This window comes from Lutra lutra, chromosome 7 (assembly GCF_902655055.1).
Source record: "Lutra lutra chromosome 7, mLutLut1.2, whole genome shotgun sequence".
Taxonomy (NCBI): domain Eukaryota; kingdom Metazoa; phylum Chordata; class Mammalia; order Carnivora; family Mustelidae; genus Lutra; species Lutra lutra.
This window is the reverse complement of record NC_062284.1, coordinates 62,808,850-62,836,512: the sequence shown is the minus strand read 5'-3', so window position 1 is coordinate 62,836,512 and position 27,663 is coordinate 62,808,850. Positions and strand designations below refer to the sequence as shown.

At 42.3% G+C, this 27,663-nt stretch overlaps 2 protein-coding genes across 10 annotated transcripts in view; one reads left to right on the top strand and one right to left on the bottom strand.

Annotated features, from left to right (window-relative positions):
- The window catches only part of TP53BP1 (tumor protein p53 binding protein 1), a 74,589-nt gene extending 49,812 nt beyond the window's left edge, over positions 1-24,777 (top strand). For 3 of the 5 annotated variants that reach the window (XM_047736468.1, XM_047736467.1, XM_047736471.1), the window contains 12 exons: positions 1,987-2,458; positions 6,113-6,265; positions 11,823-12,094; positions 12,763-12,912; positions 13,192-13,622; positions 16,158-16,349; positions 16,766-16,981; positions 18,661-18,876; positions 22,563-22,657; positions 23,202-23,401; positions 23,899-24,044; positions 24,425-24,777. In XM_047736468.1, coding sequence (XP_047592424.1) covers positions 1,987-2,458; positions 6,113-6,265; positions 11,823-12,094; positions 12,763-12,912; positions 13,192-13,622; positions 16,158-16,349; positions 16,766-16,981; positions 18,661-18,876; positions 22,563-22,657; positions 23,202-23,401; positions 23,899-24,044; positions 24,425-24,612 — 2,731 coding nt within the window. In that variant the 3' untranslated portion in view covers positions 24,613-24,777. Of the gene's footprint in view, positions 1-1,986; positions 2,459-6,112; positions 6,266-11,822; positions 12,095-12,762; positions 12,913-13,191; positions 13,623-16,157; positions 16,350-16,765; positions 16,982-18,660; positions 18,877-21,799; positions 22,522-22,562; positions 22,658-23,201; positions 23,402-23,898; positions 24,045-24,424 lie in introns of those variants that run through there. The other 2 variants (XM_047736469.1, XM_047736470.1) reach the window with 2 other exon arrangements.
- Positions 24,778-25,640: 863 nt separating this feature from the next.
- TUBGCP4 (tubulin gamma complex associated protein 4) overlaps positions 25,641-27,663 on the bottom strand; it is a 37,541-nt gene continuing 35,518 nt past the window's right edge. For all 5 annotated transcript variants that reach the window (XM_047736480.1, XM_047736481.1, XM_047736484.1 and 2 more), the window contains 2 exons: positions 26,959-27,098; positions 25,641-26,283 (listed from right to left, as the gene is read on the bottom strand). In XM_047736480.1, coding sequence (XP_047592436.1) covers positions 26,271-26,283; positions 26,959-27,098 — 153 coding nt within the window. In that variant the 3' untranslated portion in view covers positions 25,641-26,270. The remainder of the gene's footprint in view (positions 26,284-26,958; positions 27,099-27,663) is intronic.

The following is a 27,663-nucleotide window of genomic DNA, read 5'->3' as shown; positions in this document are numbered from 1 at the left end:
ATTGTTGTTCAGCTATTGATGTTCGCTGCCTGAAATACTCAGACATGAGTATTTAGGTCATAGAAAAGATGAATAGAATTTTCTTAATTGCTTTGTTTTATTCAACTAGTATTGATTGAGCATCTGCTGTGTACCTAGCCCTGTGCTAAGTAATCGATATATATGGTCACTTACAACCTCTTCAGAGGTAGGTTTTACTCCTCTGTCTCCTGGTGGACTCTTACTCTTACCTTTTCTTTATTGTATTATATATCCTTATTCATTTGAGGTTCCTGACAGGACTCAAGCTATGACCACCAAACAGAGACCACCAAACAGAGACTACGCCTCTGTTCTAAATCTCTTTAATATCCTGTTTTGGTAAACTGAGCTCAACAAGATAGACATCTCAGAAACTTTTCTCTTTCTTATTCAAGATCCAGAGCAGGGCATTTCTCCAAGAGCTCTTCATGTTTCCTATTTTCTGCCTGCATTTGTCAGCTCATTTCTTAAGGGATGAGCGCTCCTTCCAGATTGGAGACAGCTTTCTCTTTCTCAATGACTAGTTCCATCTTTCTCTGGCCAAATGCTCTCAGCAACATATGACATGGTTTCTAGATCCTTGATTATACTGGCTATTCTCTTCTAGGTGTATCTCAGTTTATGCCATATAAACTGTGATACTCCAAACTGAAACATACAGATATGGTCATACCATGGTCAGTTTAGAATGGATTCCTTTTATCTTTTTTCTGGCTACTATGCATTTAATGTAGCCTAAAATGCTTTAGTTTCTTGTTTTGTTTATAGTGTAATGACTCACTGAATTTTAATTTACCAAAAAGTTAAAAGTTTATAGGCATTTTCTATATGAATTTGCTATTTATACAATTAGTTTACTTAATCTGAGAGTTGATTTTTACAATTACTCAATCTCTTAATGGAGAGAACATTAATTCTTTTGTTCGTAGTACATTTATTAAACACTTAACGTATAATGAGCTCTGTGTTAGGTGTTTGAAGTAGAGATGAATAAGATATGAATGTTAAGTTCCTGTGTAACCTCACTTGGAGTTAATCTGGGTCTTTTTATTCTGGTTAAGGACATCTAAAAAAGCCCCTAGGCACCTCAGAGCTTGGTGGTATCTAGTTTGAGGAGACATTAATCAAATGCTTGTGGGATAAGTGAATAAGTCACTGATGGCCCAATGGGAAGACTAATGAAAAGTAGGCTGTATCTTGAGAATGTCTTTAAGAAACCCAAGTCATTTTGAATTGTTAGTTGTAAGATATACCAGTATAGCTAGCAAAGCTAGACTCTCACCTATAACTCTATGCTGTGTAAATTAAATTTCTTTCCCTAAAATTATTGGTTGGGGTAGGAGGTAATGGAAAGTATCTTGACTGCTAGGAGTCATTTAAGAACGTTAGAACCAATAAAAACCAAACTATACATCTTGACCTAATTGAGCTTTTTTGAAGTAGATCCTAAACTGCCTTCATTGACTTTGACTTCAGCTTTACATCTTTCTGTTTACCTTATTTTCTGGTGTCAGATTTCAGAGTTCGTAACTAGTGATGGGAAGAAATTTTATGACTATTTTATCATCATGGTGGGATAGTCCTATGTGCCATTATTTTTTCGAGAGTATAGTTAGGTTGAGGCACCCAGGTGGTACACGTGGTTGAGGGACTGACTTCTGGTTTTGATTTAGACTGTGATCTCAGGGTGATAAGATCAAGTCCCAAGTCAGGTTCAGCACAGATTCTGCTTGAGACTCCCTCCCTCTCCCCACTGTGCTCTCTCTCTCACTCTCTCTAAAAGAAATATATCTTAAAAAAAAAAAAAGGTGAAATTATGTTGAACTTTGTAAGGTGATATACTGAGTCACCTTATTTCCTCCCTTCCCCACATTTCTCAGATTGTCAAATTTGTGTACTTCCTCTTGCCAGTAGACACACACACTTGCTTACTTGACATGGCTTCTTCCTATGGTTGATTTTTAGGGGGAATTCGCTCAGTTTTCCAAGTACTCAAGATGAAGAAGAGAAGGAAAAATTGGAAGGTGAACAAAGGACCAGGAAGAGTCAACAGCCTATGAAGCCCAGTTGTCCTGTCAAAGACCCTCCTTCTCCTGTCTCCCAGCAGGTGGCCACACAGGGGCCATCCAGTCCTCAAGGGGAAGCAATGGAGACAGATGTGCTAGAAGGCCAGAATACCAATCAGGAAAAACCTAGTAATGCCTTGATTGAAAGGCCCAGCCAAAATAACATAGGAATCCAGACCATAGAGCATTCCCTGTGGGTTCCAGAAACTGTTTCAGCAGCAACCCAGACTGTAAAGAATGTATGTGAACAGGGGACCAGTACGGTGGACCAGAATTCTGGAAAACAAGATGCCACAGTTCAGACTGAGAGGGGGACTGGTGAAAAACCAGTCACTGCTCCTGGGGATGATACAGAGTCTCTCCATAGCCAGGTGAGACAACATACAGACTATCTTAGGGGCCCTGTTTTTTGACTTCATGGATTGCTGGAGAATTGAAGATGTGGTACTTGTACCTAATGATAATTCTTAAGGGTTTTGTACAGAACAGTCATTAAAAACAAAAAACAATTTTTCCAGGATAGAGATAGGGTAGTGAAAATTATGGGTAGCTGTATCCAGTTTGTAGTCTGAAACGGTGTTGGAGTTTGTCAAGTAGGACTTTATTGGAAAAGAAAGCCAGGAATATAGTCTAGTCTTCTACATTTAACTTTTTTTTGCCACGATTTTTCATCTTCCCTTACAAGCATCAGAGCTGATTGCTTCCCTCCCAAGTTTATTTCACCAAGGTTCCCAGGAACTTGAGAGAGTACAAAGCAGAGGAGAAGGGATAGAGAAGCATGAAGGATACTGTACCACAGTATTAGAAACAGAACAGTAAGAGAGAGAGGAAGGAGTGCTCCGGTGACTAGGACTGCAGAAAGAGGCTACAGCTAGATAAAATGGGAGGAAAAGGATTGGGGCTGATGGAAGTAAGACTGGAGGAGCAACAGGTTCTTGGGAAGAGAGTTGGGAAGTGTAGGTAGTAATAAAAATTGAATGGGTAAGAAGCTGTGGTAGAACTGTACCTATTAACAAATAAGAGGAAGTTCATAAAATCTCATCAGATGGCATTTGGGTTCCATGGCAGGGAAAATTTGGAAGTTATTAATAGTGCTTAAATTGCCTTTTCAGTTGCTCTGGTAGACTATCTTCACTTGGAATCTGCCTAGGAAAGCTTCATTAGTGATGTGCCTCTTGTTCTAATTGTCCAAGTTGTTTGTTTTATAAAAATAATATAGTTCCTCTTTATTGAACACCTAAAGTGTATCAGCATTGTGCTCAAGACAACCCATGAGGTTGGTATTATTATTCCCATTTCACAGGTAAAGAAACCGAGCTGAAGAGAGGTTAAGTAACTTGCCCAAGATTTTGCCATCAGTAGGTGGCAGAACTGGAATTTGAACTCAGCATATCTGACTTCAGAATCGGTATTCTTTTCATTATGCTATGTTGCTTTTCTCTTTATTAATCATGGCCTGTGTAGTCTTGTTCTGTTTATCTGTGCCTCTCCAGGAACTCCAGAAATTATGTTTATATTATTAGCCTTTCAAGGTAACACAGTCTATGAGACCTAAGACTTTATCAGTTTGTACAGATTAAAAATAGCATGGCTTTTTGAATATAGGGGTTATAATAGATCAGACCCTATTTTGCACCTATTTTTACCATTAAAGTGTTTACAGTCTGCCATGTAATAATGTGGTTTCTCTACCTTTATAAAAAGTGTTAAACTTGATCCTAAAGATAGCAGTCTTGTTGAAGCCACTAGATTATGTCTTCCTTTTTTTTCTTTGTAAAATAGGGAAATAATCTCTGCTCCTATCTCATGATGATGAGAGCAGGAGCCAGTGAGCCAGAGTGGTTAAGCCTAGGCTGTGGAGTCAGACCACTTCTATCAGGAGTATTGTGAGGATTAAATGAGATAAGGCATGTGAAGCCTTTACTTAACACTACACCTGGCACATAGTAGATAGCTCAGTATATGTTGGTTACTGCTGCTGCCTGTTGATTATTATGATTTTAAACACCACTGCTGATACTGTATTGCTATTGTGTCATACAGAGTGAAATAACTGAAATATTTAAGAGCTAATTTTTCCTGCTAAGAAAGGTGCTAGGAAAATCTAGGTGGTGAGTAAGTACAGTTTCACTTGGGAAAGGTGAGATATTATGGAGGTGGATTATGGTGATGTTTGCACAACAGTGTGAATGTGAATGTCACTAATTGTATGCCTACAAATGATTATAGTGGTAAACTTCGTGTATATTTTACTAACAGATGAGGTGAGTACAGTAACAAGTCGGCATTGCTGTGCTGTATTTTGAAGAATGTTGGAAAGTGAGGAAGGCTCTGTGGAGGTTTTCCAGGTGCCAGTGTTTTTGTATCCACTGCATTCTGGGTAGGACTTGGGCCAGTGCTGGGGAAAAGCATAGGCAGCCTACCTTAGATAGTCCTTAAAATTTCACTTCTGTATCCAGTGCGCCTAGAGCCGGGCTTTTAATGAAGAGAAAGTTTGGTTTTGTTTTCATTTTGTTATCTTCCTTTTATAATGCTAAGATCATCAAGCTATTTATCTTTACGGAGACCTCTTTTCAGAAGACTGTTTGAAGAGAGTAAGCATAGCTTTCTTTTTATCTGCCCCCTTTCTTTTCTCTCCTTTCTTACTCTATCAGACATGTTTAAGTGTCTCTCTTGAAGTGATCATCTTGTCTGGCTCTTCTAGTGGAAGAATGCAGGAAGTCTTGAGAAGTCTGAACGCAAGGAGTGTTGATGTATCCCTGAAACCTTTAAGACCTCTGTGATCCAGGGCCTGGTTCTCCCTGTGTAGGCAGGAGGTCTAGGCTGTCATGGTTCTGATACAGCAGCACCCTGATGATGGAGCTGTGACAGACCAGAGCTCTGACCACTCATTAACCAGAGTTGTGTATACAAAAGTATTTTAGTGTATGTGCTGCCGAAGCGAGCACTATACAAAAATATTTTAAGAAATTAGTTGATTTATGTTTCTGTACTTTTTGTTTTATTTATATCCTCATAATTTAGATACCCATTTTAGTAGATACTTTACCCCTAAGATGTAGTTGGAGTGGGAATTAGGAAAATTACTCAAAGTTTTAGGTAAATTACTACCATATTGGTCAGTAAAAACCCAGGATCATCATCATTGCAGTGGTATATATAGTTCTTTGGAAAGACTTGGATACCTTGACATTGACTGTTTAAAAAAAAAATCAGTCTACTGTGTGGAAGTGGGAGAAAAAGTGCATTTTCTCCTGCTCAGAATTAGAGAGCCAGTGGGGGTGGGTGGGGGGAGGGCATGGATGCTGTCAAATGTGGTATATGCGTAATGAGAAAACATGTATGTAACAGTTGGCATAAAAATGTAGGGTTTATTTAAGCTATTTAACTATTCTTTATAGTACAAGTAAATACAAAATCTTTATTTATTAATGTTTTCTGTTTGTGGACACTAGCTTGGCTCTTAAGTTATAATTATTACTTGAAACAGATTAAATATTTTATATTTAATTCTGAGAGAAATCTGTATCTAGTTCTAGGCATAATTAAACTATAGTTTTGGTGACTAATGTGGGAAAAACAGACTGCACTGAGATTAATAGATTACTCTGTTCTTAATATAAAGTTCTAAAGAATGCCTTTTATTTAAAGAGATGATGCAAGTATAAGTTTGTATACTGATTGACAAGTCAGCATCAGAATCCGAAGGATTATAACCTAAAATGTACTTTTATGGGGGTCAGAGTTTCACTTAAATATCCTTGATACAAGTGCTAGATGTTATGATTTTGACTTAGACAGAAATAGGTTATTTTAAGTGATAAACTGTTACAAACTCTTCCTAGTTTCTGGCTGTATAGCTAGTCCATCCCTGTTCTTATCTATAGGTGAGTAGAGTACAAAACAACTAGAAAATTCCATCACACTAGATTCATGGACTCTGAACAATGCTCATCATGAAGAAATTGATCTATGATTCTTTTTGCAGTGAGACCCATGCTTGTGTTCTGTATTTTCTGTCACAGGGAGAAGAAGAGTTTGATATGCCTCAGCCCCCACATGGCCATGTCCTGCATCGCCACATGAGAACAATCCGTGAGGTTCGCACGCTTGTCACCCGTGTCATCACAGATGTGTATTATGTGGATGGAACAGAAGTAGAAAGAAAAGTAACTGAGGTAATACATACTTTGGATCTATGTGGCAAATTTCAGTAGAAAAGTTTCCCTGGCTCTCCATGTCCACCTCTACCCACCTTTCTTGTACAACTAGCTTTTGTGTTTTCCTTTGTCTTGTTAGAAAGATTTAAGAACTTGGTAAGAGGAGAGTCTTTTTTTTTTTTTAATTAAAGATTTTATTTATTTGACAGAGAGATCACAAGTAGGCAGAGAGGAAGGGGGAAGCAGGCTCCCCGCAGAGCAGGGAGCCCGATGTGGGGCTCGATGCGGGGCTCAGTCCCAGGACTTGGAGATCATAACCTGAGCTGAAGGCAGAGGGTTAACCCACTGAGCCACCCAGGCGCCCCAAGAGGAGAGTCTTCAATTTTCTTTTTCTCAACCGTGAGCTTACTGTTTGACCTTTGGTCATTTATTTAACCAGTCCCATCATGGTTTCAGTTTTTGTAAAGAACAGATTGATGAATCTCCGTAAATCCCTGTCATGTATTAGTACAGTTTATGTATTATTTTTAATCCTTGGAAACTCTTAAGGAGCTTTAGAACTCTTCTGCTTTACTCCATGTGTTTTCTCATTGCCTCTCGCTGTTTTCTCACTTGTGTTTATGTTTATTCATTGTGTCCTTTCTTGGGTCTCCATTCATGTGTGGTTATACCTGCTGGTAAAAATGCACCTTTATTTCTTAGTAGGATTCATTATGAACTCATTCCCAGTGTTGGCAAAATATTGGCATTTATTCATTGACACTGGACAGCATTATACTGACTTTGTATATGTGCTGCCGAAGCGAGCACTATACTGACTTTGTTTAGATCTCATACTAGGTGAAAGTAAACACATTTTCTAGAATTAAAGATGTGGCACCATTCTTGGTACATATGTTAATTTCTAAGAACCATTTTATTAATTGATAAGATGAAGAGCTACTTACTTTCCTTCCTTTACCCAGGCACTTTTTAAAAAATCTGCCAGCTAGCCATACGGGAAGTTGAGCTCAGGGAGAATTAAACTTGTATGTAGTTTATTAAATGGAACATATTATTGCTGCTGTTCATTGATGGGCCATCGTGCCCCTCACAGCAGAAAGGATTTGACATTAGTTTGAGAAATTGTCTTGTATTCTTTCTTTATTGTATACCAAAATCCCAGATGTTATCTTCAGTTTTACATTAGTGGAATTTTTTTTGGTGTTACTACTATTTTGGAAAAACTGGGAACTTAGCAGCTTTAGAAAAGTGATTTGCTTTCATGGATAGTTTTTATAAATACTGTAATCTAAAATGTTACACTGTAACATTAATTTATTATTTGATGTACTTTTTTTTTTAAAGATTTTAGTTATTTATTTGAATGAGAGAGGGAGCGAGAAAACACACAAGCGGCAGGCAGAGGGAGAGGGAGAAGCAGACTGCCCGCTGAGCAGGATCCCAGAACCCTGAGATCATCACCTGAGCTGGAGTCAGACGCTTAACCGACTGAGCCACTCAGGAGCCCGATGTGTTCTCTAAACACATATTTCTGGAAACAGCAGGTCTTTCAGATACTCTGAGAGGAAAAAAAGGTTCCATGGTCCAAGTTTGAGAAATACCAAATGCTGAGAAACCTCTCGTCCCCCATGAAAATTCATAGTGCATATTACATTAAAGGCTCTAAGAAGTCCTTTACTAAAGATGTTTATTTTATTATTTGATACAGAAGTTAACCAAACTTATTTGACAACTGAACATTTTTTAAGGTAGTACTTATTATACCCATATGGAACATAGTTTGGAAAATGCTGCCATAATTAAATACAGTAATTACAGGAACTAATGTTTTTGGAGTACTAACTATATGCCTAGCACTATTGTAAGGACTTTAAGTGATTTAACTTATTTAATCCTCACAACTAAGCTATGAGGTAGATGCTGTTATCCCATTTTCTAAATGAAGAAATGGAAGCATAGCCAGTAAAAATAACCTACTTTAGGTTACATAGCTAATAAACAGGAACTAGAACTCATCCCATGCAGTCTAGGTCTGGAGTCTGCATTCTTAACCACTACATTTGCTCACTTTTAAGAGTAAAAATGTTATATGCAAGAAGTGATGTGTGATTCATACGGTAGTGTGATGAGGAAGAAACTCATCTGAGGGGAATTTTGATATAGTCTTTCTGAATGATGTCTAGAAAGCATTTGAGTTGGACACTGAAGGTTTTAGAAGTTGGGTTGATAAGGGGGAAAGGCATTCCATATAGAAAGCTTGGTGAGTAAAGGCACAGATAAAGAACACACAGGCACGAACAGTCTAGTTGGTAGGCAGCAAAAAAGATGCATGAAGGAGTGTGAAGATTGAGGTCAGAGGATTCTGGGAACTTAACTTTCCTCATATCTGTTATCCTTTGCTTATTATCTTTTAGAGATTTTATTCATTTGTTTACCAGCAACTTCTTTTTTACTGTGTTCCTATACTGTGGCAGGCCCTGGGACTACAAAGATAAAAAAAGACTCCTATTCTCTAGGAGCTTATACTTACTGTGTTCCTACACTGTGGCAGGCCCTGGGACTATGAAGATAAAAAAAGACTCCTGTTCTTTAGGAGCAATGAATCCAATGTTGGTTGATGAGGTAGGGAGTAGAAAGATGTGTTAGAAGAGGGGGCAGAACCTGCCAGCTTATCTGAAGGTGGCTAAAAGATTTTTCAGAAGATGTAGTACTCAAAAGTAGCAGATGACATTGAGGGGTGGGGGAGAAGGACATTATAGACAGAATGAAAAGTACGTAAATATGTAGATAGCATGATATGTTTAATGAATATTTAGAGGCTCAATATGACACTACAGTCAGGTAGGGAATGGTAGAGAATGCCATCAGGGTTGGTAAAGGCCCACAGCGTAAGGGCTTTTGTATACCATAGAGGAGTTTAGATTTTTATCTTTGGTGTGATGGAGAACCTTGAAAGAATTTTGGAGAAAAGAGTGATGTGCTCAGATTTGTATGTGGGAAAGGTCAGTTTAGTAGCTGTTTAATCATGGATTAGAATGGGTTGAGGCAGAGTTGAGACAATAGGTAATGAGTGCCAGATTAGGACAGTGGTGGTAGGGGTTGAGAGGAGAGACAAGATGCAAGAAATAGAGGGTAAAATTTTGATAGACTATGGTGAATTCCTGAATGTGGGGATAAAGGGAGAGGGAGGAATATAGCTTGGTCCCTGGACTTTTTGCCTGTGCAGCTAGATAGATGGTGGTACCACACACTGTGTCAAAGAACGTAAATAGAACACTGGTTTGAGAGAGAAGATCATTTAGTAAATATTTCCCGAGGGTCTCTTTTGTGGCATGCACTGTGCTGGATTTGGGGGATATACATACCCAGGAAAGAAGACAGTGTTACCATCTCTGTCTTAACAGGGCCTCTGTAGTTTGGAAGAAGAGACACACAGGAAAACAAGTAAGCAAATACTTTAAAAAGATCTTAACAGGCCAGCTTAGTGCCTGCATCCAAGTCATTAGGAGAGCAGTGGCTTTGACTGCAGGACAGTTGCAAAGGCAGGAGTAGCTTGCTACTGTTCTGGCGCTTACTCTCCAAAAGAGATAGAGCCTGGAATCCCAGCCTTTTAGGCTGACCATGCCTCTACACATTTGTCATATCTAAGTGAAGAGATCGACTTCAGTTCTGGGCTCATAACACCTGTTGTATTCAGATGATGAGACTGGAATCTGGCTGGAGCAGACAGTTCGGTGAAAGGAGACAGTGATTTGAGAAAGTCATATTTATCTCTGACACTTTTTACAGGTGGTGCAATTTCTGGTAAAGACCCTGAGGACACATGGCTAAGGTAGTGGAAAATGTTGATGGCGGTAATCAGATCAGGAACTTGGGAATTGCTAGGAGGGTCATCTGATGAATGTAAGCCACAGAGGATAGTGACAGATGTAGGGATAGACTGGGAAGGGAGGCTGTGAACCAGGAATTACAGTGTTCATTCATGAGAGTGAGTGGGTGGGAGGATTTGGTGAGTAATGGGGAGAGGAAAGTTGAACAGAATGGCAAATAGTAGTTTAGTAGGAGCAAGAGGTGGGGAGATAGAAATGGTCTGTTAATGGCAGTGGGGAGGAAGGTTGCCTCTTACCTCCAAACTCTTGAATTGAGGTTGGTTGAGAAAAACCAGCCTCTGCAGAGAGTCGTAGGGGGTGTGAGATGCACTGGGCATATCCAGGATTCATTCATTGAAGGCAAGGAAATGGAAAGAGGAGAACATTGTGTTTTGGATGGGTTAAATGTCAGGTGTGCTTAGTACCTCCAGAGAGAAGACTTTATTGGGTATTTGTATCTGTGAGTTTGGAGCGGAGTTGTCATTGTGTGTTGGCAGACACACAGGGGTGAGTCTGGTAAGACCAGGGAAAGCACAGTAGAGTGAGAAAGGAATGAGAAAGGAATGAGAAAATTCCTGTGAAATACTATTTCTAAAGGATTAGACCAAGAAAGAGGAACCCCAAAAATAAGCACATAAAGAAGTAGCCAAAGAGGTGGAATGAAAGTAAAAGTGACTTTGTAGATTCCAAGGGAGAGATTTTCAAGAAGGGAATGGTCAAAGATAATCATTTAATTATCTTACAGCATTATTTAAATATGTGTGCTTTGCATACTGTATGCCCAGAGAGGCTATAAATAAACTCCGCCGGAGGAGAGTCTGTCTACATGTCTCCCTGTCTTCTCTGATGATTTGGATAATAATGCATGAACAGTCTAGAGCAGGAAGGCAAATAGGTAGCACCTGGGCTGTAATTTTCAGTCCTATGCCCAGAGAGGATGTTGCTGATTGGTCCCAGAACCTTTTAGCAGAAGCCTGGGAATTAGCCTCTAAAGACTGCTTAAAACAGCTCCATTTACCACTCCATTAAAGTAAGCATATGAGATAAAGTCAGTTTGACATTCCTGTCTTCTATGATACTGCAACCTTATACGTTTTATTACCTTTTTGATTTTCATTTTTCTAAACAGTGGCACCATTTTTAGCCCATTTTTGCCTAGTTTTCTGTTTCCTTTATCGTTTATGGAAAAGTAATATAACTAATTTCAAAAAACATATAACTTTATCCACTGCTGATCAAATACCCAGAAGGGCCCCTAACTACTTGTTTTCCTCCTCTAACTTTCCTTTCTTCTTACCTCTCTTCTCCCAGACAAAAATTGCCTCTGTAGTCTGGATTAGAATCCTTACTGTTTTCTTAGTAGCCAAAAGTTGTGATCTTGTTGAGTAAAAAGATAATTTAACTTACTGGCTTATAATAGAGGTCTCTTTCTTTGCAATCCAGTACCACCTTTATTTTTTATTGAGCATATATAATCCCCCGTAGAATGCTCAAGTCTCAAATGTTCAGTGGCTTTTGACAATTAATTGTACGTAACCACTACTCAGAATGAGATAGAGAACATCACCATGATTCCAGAAAGTCTCCTGATTCCTGCCTTTCTGAATTGAAATTTCTATCCATCTCTAGGGTTTTTCAACTTCCACATTAGCATGATGTCATTGTGGCTTTTTTTAGCTTTTGTATCCATTTCTTTCTTGCAGGAGACTGAAGAGCCAATTGTAGAGTGTCAGGAATGTGAAACCGAAATTTCCCCTTCACAGACTGGGGGCTCCTCAGGTGACCTGGGGGATATCAGCTCCTTTTCCTCCAAGGCGTCCAGCTTACACCGCACGTCAAGTGGGACAAGTCTGTCAGCCATGCACAGCAGTGGCAGCTCAGGGAGAGGAGCCGGACCACTCAAAGGGAAAACCAGCGGGACAGAACCCGCAGATTTTGCCTTGCCCAGCTCCCGAGGAGGCCCAGGAAAACTGAGGTGCAGACAGGGTCTCCAGAGAGAGAGCTACAGCAGGGGCAGGGTTGCTGACATTTTAATATCACAGGAAAAGGGGAGTCATGGGAACCCCCACCCCAATCCTCCAATTAGGATAATTCAAATCCTCTTCCTCCCCTTTTGTTCCTCTCCTATTTGGTTTTGCATGGGAAGTAGGGTGGAGCTCTGTGGGAGCTAGACTTCTAAGAAAATGTAGGAAAACAGGTGAGGGGACTTTGGGAGTGCTGGCATATGCTGCTGCCATCCCCATTTTATGTAGCCTATAAGTGTTTTGGTTGGGAATACAAAAAGTTTAGGGTAGTGACCCCAACTTGACACATTCCTAGCTTCTTGTTATCCTCTGCAGGTGTCTAGAGCCTGAAGTAGAAGAGGAGGCAGGGCGGAAATGGGTGTGCTGTTTTTGAGGGCAGCAGTAGGAGGCTTTGTCAGGAGGGAATAGACTTGTGCAGAGGAGGATGTCCTTTCCTTATTATCCAACACTCCCACTCCCTGGCTGATAGTTTTGGTGGTGGGTGTTCAGACCGGCTTCCTGCTGCCCTGGAGGGCTAGCACATGTTGGCTTGGCATGTAGTTTAAGGGCCGTGGGGAGAGTTTGTGAAGAAAGGACCCAGTCGCAGGCGCTATCAGACTAACCTGTCTTCATTCTCTAGTCCTAGAAAAGGGGTCAGTCAGACAGGGGCGCCAGTGTGTGAGGAGGATGGTGATGCAGGCCTTGGCATCAGACAGGGAGGGAAGGCTCCAGTCACGCCTCGTGGGCGCGGGCGAAGGGGCCGCCCGCCTTCTCGGACCACTGGAACCAGGTACCCGGGTAGTGTGAGATAACGCTTAGTCTATGACTTGTTCAGAAAAAAAGGGAGTAGAGAGAAGAGAGGGGAGTAGAGAGTATGTGGGGTGTCAGGAGGGACATGAGGGGTCCGCACCGACTGGGGAGTGGGCAGGGATCAGAGAGGCTACCGAGAAACCAGGCTTATGCCTGTGCGGGGTCCTCTAAGAACGGGCTGACAAAGGAGTGGGAAACCTGGTAGATAAGTACTTTTCTTAATTCTTACTGCTGCCCCCTGTCTTTTATCTCTCTTTAGAGAAGCAGCTGTTCCTGGCCCCTTGGGCATAGAGGACATTTCACCCAGCATGTCACCGGAGGATAAATCCTTCACTCGTATTGTGCCCAGACTGCCGGACTCCACCAGGCGGGCAGACGTGGGTGCTGGTGCTTTGCGTCGAAGTGACTCTCCAGAGATTCCTTTCCAAGCTGCTGCTGGTCCTTCTGATGGTTTGGATGCCTCCTCCCCAGGGAATAGCTTTGTAGGGCTCCGTGTTGTAGCCAAGTGGTCGTCAAATGGCTATTTTTACTCTGGGAAGATCACTCGTGATGTCGGAGCTGGGAAGTATAAATTGCTCTTTGATGATGGATACGAGTGTGACGTTTTGGGCAAAGACATTCTGCTGTGTGACCCCATCCCACTGGATACAGAAGTGACAGCCCTCTCCGAGGATGAGTATTTCAGTGCAGGTAATAAAGGGGTGGAGTCTGTAAGAGATTTGCTGTGCCGGGGCCAGTCTTCTCTCCAGTCAGTTACTACCAAGAGCCCTCGCTCCAGCGTAATTGCTGGACCCCTCTGCGGGGGTCTCCAAAGCTGTTCCATTCCTACTATACTGGTTACTTCCACACTGCCTTTTTTGTTTTCCTTTGTTGCTTATTTTTGAATGAACTTACTTTGGCATAATATTATATTTACAGGAAATATACAGAGTACTGTGCCAAGTACAGAATACTGGGATAGCGTAGGGAGTTGCTGTCCACCCCTCAGCCAGCTTCCCAGTTTTCCCTGTTGTTAATATCTTCCATTAGCATGGTACATTTGTCACAACTAAGAAACCAGCCTAACTCCTTACTAACTAAATTCCCGACCTTGTTTGGATTTCACGAGCCTTTACATGTTCTTTTTCTGTTCTAGGATCCAGTCCATTAGCCCTCATGTGTCCTTTGATCTCCTTTGATCTGTGACAGTTTCTGAATTTTTTCTTCTTTTTCTTGACGTTGACAGTTTTGGGGGGTTAAATATTTTGTAGAATATCACTCAGTTTGGGTCTTCTCATGTTTTATTTGATTAGATCAGAGTGTTAAGGGTTTTGAAAAGAATGCTGGGAAGGTGAAGTGCACTTCTTTTGACATCACATAGAGTAGAGAGGCTATGACATCCACAGGACGTCACTGGTCTCGTTAGTCCTCATCCCTTGGTTAAAGTGTTTGCCAGTTTTGTCCACTGTAAAGTTAGTGTTTTTCCTTTTCACCACTGAGACTTACATATAGTACCTGCCTTGCTGGGAATCTAGTAGGTGAGTGGCAGATATATTGAGATATTTTTACTTAGGAAGAAGTTGTTTGTACTGTGTTTTTGTGCCTGCATACCTACCGACCATTTACTGTCTAGTTTGAAAAATGGTACCTTTTTTTTTTCTTATAGTGGCCAGTTCCCCATAATCATGATGGTGACAGATCTTTATTTGTTATGACTGTTTCGTGTGCCAGTTCTTTGAATATATTGCCTCTTTTCTGTGAGCTAATTTGGAAATAAGTGTTTGTGTTGAGTTTTGTCATTTAAAAATACCGTTTCTGGAGATTGTTCGGAACATGGATTAGGATATAATGGGCAACAGTGCCTCTGTTAAAGTATCTTCACACCTTCCTGTGATGTAGACTCCTGAGTAGTTGATTCCCCTTTATTTTGTTGTAAAACTTAACCTTTTAGCGCTGAATAACAGCTCTGTGTGGCTTTAGTTAGTAGCATGTGGATTTAGGTCTTTTATGGTCTGTAGCTTATGTAGTTTGTATCAAATATATTCATTCTTTTTCAGATGTAAAGCTTATCTTGGGGGTCCTCTTAAGACAGACCGTCTGTATCCAGGGTGAATTACAGCATCGGGGTTGGAGGGAGTCTGTGTCTCATTTATTAGGCTGTCTACTAATGTCAATGTTAGCCACCTTTAGTTTTAGTAACTCTGAATCAGTATGAAGTTTATTTTTTGGGGGGGGCTTCTTTGTCCTTTTCAAGGGGGTCTTTGTGATTTAGTTTCCTGATAGAGGTTTAAACAAGAGGAAAGGGAGTGGTTGTGTGGCATAGATAGAGAACCAAGGCTTGCTTTCATGTCTGTATTTCTTTCCTTGGTGGCATATGCTGTGGGTTTCTTTTAGCCCTTCATTCAAGCACAGGCTAATGGGGGAAAACAAATGGACCCTTTTAAAAGGTGTTCATGATAATGCATTGTTTTTACCTCATATATGTGTTTTCATACACACATATATATATTGCACACGTGTGTGTGAATTGTTTGATAGGTAGAGGGAACTTTTCATAGGTTTCAGAATGGGTTTTACCCAAGACCACACTGCTTGGTGGTGGCAGAATTAGACGTAAGCCTAGGTCTCCTGAATTCTAGCCCTGATCCCTTTTATATTCCACATTGTGTTCCTTCTAAATGAGAGGCCTTATTTTTAGGTTCTGAATCAGAGCAAGAAATAGATAAGAGGGAGAATTAGGCAGGAGAGGCAGAATTTATTTATTTTTTCCTTTCTTTGCTCTGTATCTCTGTTTTGATTTAGCCATACAGACACATGTTCTCTTTTAGCGTGATGTCATCTTTCACCTACAGCTTAACTCAAGAATTATCACTCAGCCTCCAAAGAAGCCAAGAAGGAAAGGTTTAGTAAGTTATAATGGGATTGTTAAGAAACCACATGTCTCACTTGAAAAAATAATTGAACTACGAACAACTCATAAAGGGTGGCTTTAGGAAGTTATTTTATAACTGAAGAGTTCCTTCTGTTAAGAACCTTTCCATGTCCCAACCCCAGGGTAGTAGCTACATACCTTCCTAAGTGGTGGTGGTGTCTGGGATTGACCACTGGAATTTCTTTAAGTACTGGCTTCAGCCCCCTGTTGTACCTTTTAATGCCTTGCCCCAAGCCTGCCGTGTAGAGCCATGGTGAGTGGGTGCCAAGCAACCTAAAACAACAGCAGACCGCTCTTCTGTTGTTCCCACTCAGGGGTGGTGAAAGGGCACAGGAAGGAATCTGGAGAATTGTACTACAGCATTGAAAAAGAAGGCCAAAGGAAGTGGTACAAGCGAATGGCCGTCATTCTGTCCTTGGAGCAAGGAAACAGACTGAGGGAGCAGTATGGCCTTGGCCCATACGAGGCAGTAACCCCCCTCACCAAGGCAGCAGATATCAGCTTGGGTAAGACCTTTGCTTCCTGAAAAACCGCCCCCAGGCCCTGCTCTGTTTGTGTTAGGAGGAGTGAATTCTAGAGTAGTAAGCATGCTTCCCTAAATCTTACTACTCCTGTGGTGTATGAGATGCTGATGAGCTGCTGTTTTCTGGAGCCATTGCCTATCTCTGTTTCCTTCCCTGGACCAGACAGTAAGTCCTCAGATTCTTCTGACCTCCCCAGTTTTCTGCAGGGGGCCAGGCATACTTCAGTCATGACTGAGACTGAAACCGAAAAGGTGGTGGCTTGAAGAGAGGTTTTGTGCTGCCTGGGGAGGTGGAGGAAAGGGTGTGGTGATCTCTAACTCAGGCCCTGCCCAGCTTCTTGGAGTCCAGGGCCTCATGGTCTCACGGAGTTGACCAACCTTTGGCTTACCCTATCCTAGACAATTTGGTGGAAGGGAAGCGGAAACGGCGCAGCAACATCAGTTCCCCAGCCACCCCCGCTGCCTCCAGCAGCAGCAGCACAACCCCTACCCGCAAGACCACAGAAAGCCCTCGTGCCTCCTCGGGAGTTCCCTCAGGCAAAAGAAAACTGATCACCTCTGAAGAGGAACGGTCCCCTGCCAAGCGAGGCCGGAAGTCTGCCACTGTGAAACCTGGTGAGTGCTTCCTTTTGCCTCATTCTCCCTCAGACCACTATGGAATGCAGGGCTAGCTGCCGGAGAGATGGAGCCTGAGAAGTGGCGGTGGCTCCTCTGTCCTGGCTACAAAGATGGGGTCCCATACAAGCCCCAGGAGGTACTCCGCTTACTGCATCCTCCTCTATGCATCTCCCAGCAGAGTGTCCAGTAGGGGTAGATAGGACATGAAATCTTGGTTGGAAACATTCATTGACTTCCGTGTAGGTTCTAAGAGGGGGAAAGAAGTACTGAATTTTAAGCAGATTCAAAATAGGTGAAACTGGTCTTACATATCTTCTTTACCTGGCACAATCTTCTACCTCAGGAAGCTCTGCTTCCCCCTCCCTTGCACCCAGGGTCCTCTGGCTCTCCCAGACTTCCTCTTGAAAGCTAGTACCTCACTCTGCATCTCCCATCCTCATACTGTTCCCAAACAACTGCTTTCCAGTCCCTCATGCTTCCTATTATCAGGAATTTATCTATCTATATCTGTATTTGTTTCAGTCTCTACTATGATCCTTCACATCCATTGGGGTTCTAGAAACACAGGGGTAAAGTCCTCCTGTCTGCCCTGAGGCAGCCCTCTCAGTCCAGCAAACTGAAGGACTTCATTGATTGTTACACGTCCATTGTCCTGGCACCAGAACTGCTTTTGTTTCTTGTGTATTTGGGTTGTGTCATCTCCATATATATCTCACACTCCTGTTGTGTTCAGGTTATGTGAGGCATGGAACTAACTGCTTTACACATAAGACCTCAGATAATCCCTATGAGGTATAGATGTTAGAATTCATGTTCCAGTTGAAGAATCTGTGGCACAGGAGAGTGGGCTGACTTTTCCAAGGTGACCGAGTCATCCAGAAGTCACATTCAGGCAGTTCGATTTTGAAGTCAAAGCTTATACATACTGCATCAGACTGTGCTTCTCCTGCTGGTTTTGTTTTAGGGAGGCATGACCTGTCTGTCATCTTAGCCTCCTAATGAGGCTATGATTCCGCTTCTCCAAATCAGGTATTTGTTTTCTTTCTGTGGACTTATTGGGGCACTCCTAGCATGGGTGTTCTGGGAGTCCTGGGCTGGCTGGTTCACTTACCCACCACCAGGGGTTGGAAACTGGGACAATTGAAGCAGGCTGGTTTGATGGTGCTCCGTCAGCGTGTAAGAACACTTTCTTACCATGTATTCTGTGCACCGTTCTGGTGAGGGTCAGGCATAGGATGGACTGTCTGCCAGGGACATTTCTTGGTAATAAAAAAGGTGGGCTTTTTGTTGTCTGTTTTTAAGGGCTGTTTCAAAATAACACATATCTTGGGGGATTCTGAGCACTGGGCAAAGAAAGTGGGCTGAAGATTTACAAATAATTTTTCATTCCTACCCAAGCTTCGTTTGTATTAGAACCACCACCTTCTTCAAATGATCTCGGAAGTATTTGGTTTGACTGTATAAAAACAATACTAGTTGATTTTAATCTATGAAAATAATGTATACATCATCATGACTGTAAAATTTAAATATATCCCATTTCTCTGCACTGTAAATTGGGCCCTACGTTATTGATCATATAGCTCAAAAAAGTTGGTCAGGACCTCCCCAGCCCATCCTGTCGTGCCCAGGCAGTGGTCTGTAGCCTTCTAGTAACTGTGCTCTGTCCTTTCCAGGTGCGGTGGGGGCAGGAGAGTTTGTGAGCCCCTGTGAGAGTGGAGACAACATGGGTGAACCCTCTGCCCTGGAAGAGCAGAGAGGGCCCTTGCCCCTCAACAAGACCTTGTTTTTGGGCTATGCTTTTCTTCTCACCATGGCCACAACCAGTGACAAGTTGGCCAGTCGCTCCAAACTGCCAGACGGTCCTACAGGAAGCAGTGAGGAAGAGGAGGGTAAGTCCCTAGGAAGCCCTGGGGACTCTGACACTTGGGCACTTTCTTCCTTTCTGTTCACTTTATGAGCCTACAAATGTGGCAGTCCAGGTGGCATCTCGGATCTTGGTCAGGGAAAGTTAATGAGCCCTGCCTTTTGATTTATAGATTGTTTCCACAGAATTCCTCTTGGTGGCTCCTCAACCCTGTGAGCCAGATGGGAGATAGATCTTACCGTCTGCTTTACAGATGAGGAAACCAGCTTGGAGAGGTTAAATAATTGCTTTTTGTCTGCAGTAATGGTAGAGTTGGGACTAGAACCCCTGTTCATTTTACCCTACTATAGTCATCCGGATCCGTCAAGTTTCTGAATGCCTTGCCGCTTTCCCATCTGTGTGCAAGGGGCAACTGCTAGAGAAGACCCACGTGAGGGCCGAGTGCAGTCTCTTGAGGTCTGAGTGTAAGACTAAGAATGTAGGGTGCCCAGAGCCCTTGGGTGATTACAGAGAAGCAGCTCCTAAGCCTTTGCAGCTCTTGTACCTCTCTTCAACCTTAAACCTCCTCTGTATATTGCATTTCTGTGTTGTCTGTTTCATAGGGTTTGAGTGAAGGCTGCAGTGGGGAGAATTAAAAAATTGTTTCAACTGTCTGAAAAGTGTGATCTAGGAGAGAAAATGGACAGATAAAAATGTATACACTGTAAGTGACTCAGCAGCATCCAGATGGGATGATGTTCTGCAGGTTAGAGTTGAATCTTGCAAGAGGGGATCACATTAGGGAACATGGTTATCGTAAAAGAGCAGCACTGTAGATCTGTGATGGTTGGCATGTCAGGTGCTTGGATGACTCTCTGCTAACTAACTAAAACTATATCTCACCCACTGTAGCCATGTGGAGATCTTTATAGGGACGCAGATCTTTACAGGTGGTCAGGAAGTTGCAGTTAGGGTTTATGCTATTTGGAAGGTGCATAAACGGAGTCAGCTGCAGAGCGTTTCTAGCGTGCGGGAGCAGGTGGCATGTGTGGGGTTTCAGGGTTGTGCACCCAGCGTTTTTTGTCAGAATTGAGATAGGTATAGAATTGTCAGGATTGAGATAGGTATAGGTCCTACCTATAGGCAAGGAGATAATAAGGTGTCTGTTTTCCTAGCCAAGAGTGTAGTTTTACATTGATCATAATGAGTCCCTTGGGGATTGTGTGAGATGTGTTGTGGGATCAAAACAGTGTGTGTGGTCTTGTTTTCTTTTGCAGTATTGCTAGACTCCGGACCTTCCTTATTCTCCAGCACACTCCTAGCCGTTCCCTAGACCCAGGACTTGGCAGTTCTGTAGATATTTTATTTGTGGGTTGGTACAGCATGGTCAAGAAAGCCAGCTTTGGTATGAGATGCAGACTGTCCAGTTCCTTAAACGTCTGTGACCATATGTAAGATTAATAGCTCAGAAGAATTCCCTCCATTGCTGATACATGAAATGTTTTTAATCCCAACCTTCTAACCAAACGTGAGGGAGGTAGGCCTTGTCTAAATGAGGAGGAAATTGGACTTTTTTTTAGAGAGATTTCCAGGTTTCTTCTTCTTCTTCTTTTTTTAAAGATTTTATTTATTTATTTGACAGAGTGCACAAGCAGGGGAAGCAGCAGGCAGAGAGAGAGGCAAGGCTTGATCCCAGGACCCTGGGATCATGACCTGAGCCCAAGGCAGACGCTTAACTGACTGAGCCACCCACGTGCCCCGATTTCCAGGTTTCTTGTGGAAAATGTGGTTGTAGTGAACACATCTGTTTTATGTTGCTCCTTTATTGTTGGATTATTGCCCCAAAGTACTAAAGTCCTTGATACTTTTAGTATGTTGAAGGTCCCTCAATCTCAAAAAGCCTAAAGACATTTGTACTAGAACAGTCTTCTAACAGAATATTAAGAAACCATGTTTAAGAATTTAAGAATTTAAAGAAACCATGTGGTATTACTTGCAGATAAATGGGAATCTCTTAGATGCTACTTTAGATAAGGAGCTCATAAAATATTTGAATTCATTTAATGAGACCTATTTATTCATGATTTAAGAATATGGCACTTGGTTATTGTTGGGAGGCATACCATCAGCGGCCCATCAGCCATGGGGATTTGACTCTAGAGTTGGGTTCATTTAGTACCTTCATCCTTTAGATGATGGAATTAAAAACCTGTTCATTTTAGCCTCTGGTGGGGCAGGGCCACTCATAAGTTGCAAATAAAATTTAAATCCAAAATGAGAAAAAGTAGAGGAGTAGACTACTGCTACCTAGGTGGGATAATGTTTGATTACACAGATGCAAGGAACATAATTGGCAATTAAAACCAAAGAGGTCAGGACTAGAAACAGACCTGGATTAAGCAGATGTAACGTAGAAGTTTTGGGAAAAAGAAAGGACCACGCGAGGCCTTGGCAGTAACTCAGCAGTAGAGTCGTTGGTACAAAAATTGTGACGAGGTGTAATGAGATAGATCAACAGGATGCAGTGACAAGCCTGAGCAATAGTCCTGCTATATTCTGAGTTGTTTACAACCATTTAGAGTTTCCAGTTTGAGCTCTCATTTTAAGAGGAACATGGAGAATGGTTAGTCAAGAAAAGAGCAATGAAGGTGAATGGGTCAGCCAGTCAGACCTTCCCGGAGGTGTAGAGTCCTGACTGTGGGGCACCAGCACTCTGGGCGACTCCAGCAGGCAAGGAGGGCAGCACAGGGCTGGCCTCAAGGGGTCTGCTCTGCCGGTATTTACCACTGGGCATGAGGGGGATGGGAAGTGGTCCTGGCTCTGAACTCTTAATGAATTTGGTTGGGTTTTTTATTTGTGTAAGTTCATTAGAACTTAATTTCTCAGAAATCTTAAATTAACTAAAATCTCTAATGTCTTGCTTTTTTCTTTTCTTTTTTTAATGTGTTATTTATATATGAGAGGAGCAGATATTTGGTCAAAAGAAGCAATTTCTAATTGCCTAGGGTCATTACAGCTTCAGCCTCATCTCTCATAACTTCTACTTCACCCTCAAGACTGTAATGCAGTCATTGATGTTCAGTGTCCTGAGGTACTTCAAGATCATCAAAGGTAGATAGTTTTCAATAAAAAGGTTGAAATAGGATTTTTCTGGCTAATCTTCACTTAATCAGTTACATTTTAGAAACCCTACTTTCTTTGAGCTTTCTGGTTCATCACAGTTTTAGTGTATAGAGGGTAAAACTGCTGATGAAGGGGGAATTTGAAGGCTTTGTTAGAAAAAGTGTGAATCAGCTATTCTTTATCTCCACAAGCAGGGAGAATTAGAGGAAATGGGCTTAGTTTGCAGGAGAGATTGAGGGTAGGCATAAAGGACAGCTTCTTGATGGTAAGGGTTACTCATATTGGAATACCCACCATGGGAACTGGTTGTGTGTCCATCCTTGTTAACAGTCCCATGACTCAGTACACAAACCTTTGATGTTTTTTAGGTCCAGGACCTACCCCATTTCTCATCTTCCCTACCCCTTCTGCTCTTGTCCCTTCTTTTGGCAGCATTTTGTAGTCCTCATGACAGAGCTCTTTCTGACCCATGGGAAAGCCCTTGATCCGTCTTTGGGATATAGAGATAGTGGGGGAAGTGTGAAAGGAGGCAGTAAGAAGCAGTCTTAAAGTAGCGAATAAGAAACCAACTAGTAATTATGATCTTGGTTTTTTGTTTTTTTTAAATAGAATTTTTAGAAATTCCTCCTTTCAACAAGCAGTATACAGAATCCCAGCTTCGAGCAGGAGCTGGCTATATCCTTGAAGACTTCAATGAAGCCCAGGTGAGGAGTTTCTTTGTGTAGCTTCCCGGGTGGGTCAATGAGGAAAAGAACCTGAGAGGAAGGGGATGGGTTTCTTAGGCAACCCCATGAAAACCCTTTCCACAGTTCAGGAACTGGGAAACTGCTACAAGGTTTTGCATGAAGTAGAATTTTTACTTTTATGTAAGGAAGAGAAGTTGGAACCCTTATTTGTTAAAGGCTGTGGTTCTGTTTCTGGGACAAAAGCAGATTAAAACTTGTGTTTAATAGAAATCCCCATTATAGTGTTGCTGATTCTCAGCCTGGAAGATTGAAGACCTGGGCTTGGGTTGTCCCTTGAGGGTTTAGGCCCCCAGAAAAACCTGCAGGTGTGGCAGGGAGAGTATCTAGGGCAGTGCCTTGGGCCTTTCATTGGGAGAGGAAGTGTTGGGCAGAAGGATAGGCTCAGCCCCATTTTGGGTAGTATTTGGAAGTGTTCAGATCTGTTCTCTGGAACTCAGGGCTGCTATTCAGGGGCTTTCTGTAGAAGTCACCAGACCTATTGGTTCTGTTCCTTTTCTTCCAGTGTAACACAGCCTACCAGTGTCTCCTAATTGCGGATCAGCACTGTCGAACCCGGAAGTATTTCCTGTGCCTTGCCAGTGGGATTCCTTGTGTGTCTCATGTCTGGGTCCATGATAGTTGCCATGCCAACCAGCTCCAGAATTACCGTAATTATTTGCTGCCTGCTGGGTACAGCCTTGAGGAGCAAAGAATTCTGGATTGGTGAGTATTTGAGAGCCCATCTAGGATGGTAGGCAGGAAGATAGCAAGCTTTTGGAGGGGGGAGAATCTAGGTGAGAGTGTATTTGTAGAAACTATAATTGTCATAGGATAAATTAGAGAATTTCAGTGAGTTCTTTTCATCAGTTCATCTAATTTATGTTCCTGATGTATCCTGGTTAAGGACCTTTTGAAAATATGTGAGGATCCATGTAGGTTCAGTATTCTTGACCTCTAAGGTTAGGGGACTAAGTTTTAAGCAAGGCATTTTATTCTCAGCCCCAGGATGGATCTGGACAGCAGAAGGGCTGAATTAGAATGCCAGGATTCCAGAAAATACATGATTCACAGGAGAGAAGGAGAGTGGTATCCTAATGCAGGACTTTGGGAAACATTCACATGGGCCCAAGTCCTTTGGCAGAAGGGCTCTTGTTGGAAGTAATCTGTCATGCTAAGGTCTTTTCCAGTTCTAAGCTGCTGTGTCTCTGACTCCTTCATAGGCAACCCCGCGAAAACCCTTTCCACAATCTGAAGGTACTCTTGGTGTCAGACCAACAGCAGAACTTCCTGGAGCTCTGGTCTGAGATCCTCATGACTGGGGGGGCAGCCTCCGTGAAGCAGCACCATTCAAGTGCCCATAACAAAGGTGCGTCCCTGCAGAGTGTGTGTGGTGGTACTGCTCTAGGGAGGGCCTCAGCCCCGTGGGTGCTCGGCCTTGTGGTCTGACTGGCTGACCTTATCCATGTTTCTGAGAGAAGAAAGGTACCACCCTCAAGAGGTAAGCCACTAGGAGTGAGGCCCTGGGTTGTTGATGCTTCTGCTGCTGTCCAGTGCTGTACTGATAAACATGCCTATAAGGGTAGCATCTAATGATGGTGACTTTTCACTTTGGGTTGTGATCAGTAACACTGACATGAAAAGCTTGAGTTTGGGCTCAGTGCTATGCACTGGCTAGGAAGCATGTCTTTTTCCACGGAAGGCTAAATCCAGTCTCCTCTCTTCCCTCACCTTCCCCTGCTTCTGCAGATATTGCGTTAGGGGTATTTGACGTGGTGGTGACGGATCCCTCATGCCCGGCCTCGGTGCTGAAGTGTGCGGAAGCATTGCAGCTGCCTGTGGTATCACAGGAGTGGGTGATCCAGTGCCTCATTGTTGGGGAGAGAATTGGATTCAAGCAGCATCCAAAATATAAACACGATTATGTTTCTCACTAAGGATACTTCGTCTCATTAATTTTATTCCCTGATGTTGTGGAGATTGTGTTTTAACCGGGTTTTAAATGTGTCTTGTGTGTAACTGGATTCTTTGCATGGATCTTGTATATAGTTTTATTTGCTGGACTTTTATGATAAAATAAATGTTGAATCTCTTTGGTTGTAGTAACTGGGATTTCTTCATCCATTTCTTTGAACTTAATTGCAGAACAAAAAGCAAGACAAACCTAGTACCTTCTGCGGTTTTCAATAGGCTTGTTCATAGTAGGAGGACAGCTAGCCAAGGTAAATAAGTAAAATTTTTAAAATTTTCTGTGGTATCTTTGTCAAAAGGTTATCCTGGGCTAAAATTTGACTTTCAAAAAAAACCTGATTTTATAGTAGGCCCAAATCAATAGATGGAGCAAAGTTAAATAGAGTTGGGCATTTCCTGTTACTTAAAGAAAATCATCTTAGAGCTGAGCTCACTGACAGCTGACCTGTGGGTACTGTACTCTGAGAACTAAAAAGGAAAAAGCACCAATTGCTGTGAAAGGGCAGTGACTATAAGCCTGATGGGATGACTTTCTGCAAGGATAAACATGAGAAACGCAGGGACAACACTTGGAAATGTTAGCAGCTCTGGCCAGAGGTCCAATTTTATAACTGTTATTGCTGTCATGGTTCCTAGAAGCTATTCCTTCCCTACCCCTAGCAGCATCCCTGTTGATGTCCTGTCATTCTCTGAAGCAGGAGTTAAAAAGTTTTCCCTGACAGTAAATATTTTAGGCCTTCTGGGCCATTTGACGGGTCACAAAACCTTTGCCATGACAGCATGAAAGCAATCGCAGACAACAGGTAAATGAGTGTGGCTGGGTTCCAGTAAAATTTCATTTACAAAAAACAGGTGGTGGGCCAGAGTTTGCTAACTTCTCCACGGACAGCAGTGGAAAGGGTTACCTTCAGCACACAAGTGTAGGAAATAGGATACAGAATCACTGGCTACAGACTGAGGCTGGAATGCTGCATTCTTTCTCATTATAGAGGGAGTTGTTCAATAAACATTTATTTTTGTTCACACCAATATGAACATTAATAATTACAGTAATGGTTGGGCCAGATTAGGGGAACCTTAACTTCTGTGGTTTTTCCAAGAGGGGATAATAAGACTCACAGTTTTCAATATTTGGAACCTAGAAATTTGACCTCAGGCTTTTTCATAAGGACTCCTTTTCTTTGTTAAAATAGGAATAATTAAACACGTCGTCAATAGCTAGAATTGCCCTTTTTCCAGTCTGAAATAATTGGAAGTTATGACTTACTGCTGTCTCTCGCAGCTTGAACAGTACCTAGGCGCATAGTAGGTGCTCAACAAATGGACGTGTCTGACAGACGTTCTCCATGTAATGGATCTTGCAAGGTCAGCAGAGGGAGAGCTGGCACCACATGTCCTCTCCATGGTGGGTGAGTTAAGAACTCCCTTAAGATGGGGTAGACTGTTCCACACGGGAAGGATTTGTACCCATGAATGTTCAATAGTAGTAGCTGCTAGGAGGAAAGGTAGGGCCCTCAGTAGACGGCAGGCATTTGCAGAGCGGCTGGAGAGTGGGATGTTTTGAATTTTCTGTCACGGATGTGGGAACGCAGTGAGAGACTGCTGGTTTGTGAACCAGTTATTTTCACATCCCAAAACTATAAAAGAAAAAAAGAACCTCATCAAATATGCTTTCCCAAGATTTTCTTCAAAGAGTAATCAGGACAGCCTGTAATCTACCTAATGTCATCTTCTAAAACAGTGTTTCTTGGACTTTTCTGCTTAAAATCACTTAGGAAAAATCTGCTTGAGGACATTTGAGAAACAAAAAGGAGAACAATAAAATGCTTTTTAAAAATAGGAGAGACTTCTGAGAAAAGCCAACCACCACTGAATCTTGGTGCTGGTTCCACTGAATGTTGGATTAAAAAGCTAAGAACTTGAAGGGGTAATCACCTTTCCCATGCATGGAAGCTGGGTACTAGAAGCCAGGGAGGCAGCGCTGCAGAGCTGGTTAATGTCAGAACTGGGAACCAGCCACAGCCACTCCACTTCCCAGTTCGTTCTTCCTGCCCAGCTGAGATCTAAAAACCCATCTCAGCATCAGGAGTTTTAGTATTTCACTATGATGGTGGCTTTTACTAGAAGTTAAGCTTCATTAATATAAATAAAGATGATCAGACACAGCCCTTTATCTCAGCCTTAAGTTTCCTTGTTTATAAAATGAGGCCATTTAGACGAGACGGTGGCTAACGTCTCTTAGCTCTGGAATTATAAACTGTTCAAAAGTCACACACACAGCGTCCACAAACTTCCCCAACGCTTGTTCGTACCTGCCCAGAGTTCCACCGGCCTGGGTGTAATATTTGTTATAATCTAGTCGTAAGAGTAGTTGAGCCAAATCTGAGTTGATCTGATGGTTCCGAACACTGGAGAGAATCTTGAATAGCAGTGAAGACTGGCGGCTGAAGCCCTGAAAGGGAGAAAGACCCGGGCTATCACTCCTCTCAGACTCACCAACTGTCCATGTGGAGTGAGGTGGGAGCGGGGGAGCTCCTTGAAAAACTCTTGCTCAAAATTCTACAGCACCAGCTGGCCTTCCCACAGCCTCGCTTCTCTTAGCTCCTAAAAGTTCTTCTTAGGACGGAGTCCACAGATAGCATGACTTTCTGTGAAAGTCCACTCCCATGCGCAGTAGGAAGTTAGCATCCGCTTTCAAATTAATGTATTCTGTTGTATACTGGGGCTGGGGAGAGCCGGTGGCTTTTTGTTAAAGATAATTAAAATCCCAGTGAAGCAGAGTTCGTTCAAGGAAGTAAGGAGGTTGGATAGGAGAATGTGAGAACAAAGCCAGTGCATGTTTGTGGGCTGAAGAAACTATTCACAGCTGAACTATTTTTGAACGCTGAGATGATGGCACATAATTAGCTGCTTCAGAATGAACTGATAACCAACATTTTAATCTTTATATTTTGTTATTTCTGTGTGTATGTATGTATTGGGGGAAATGCTTTATTGACTCTGAGGAAAAGATGGTG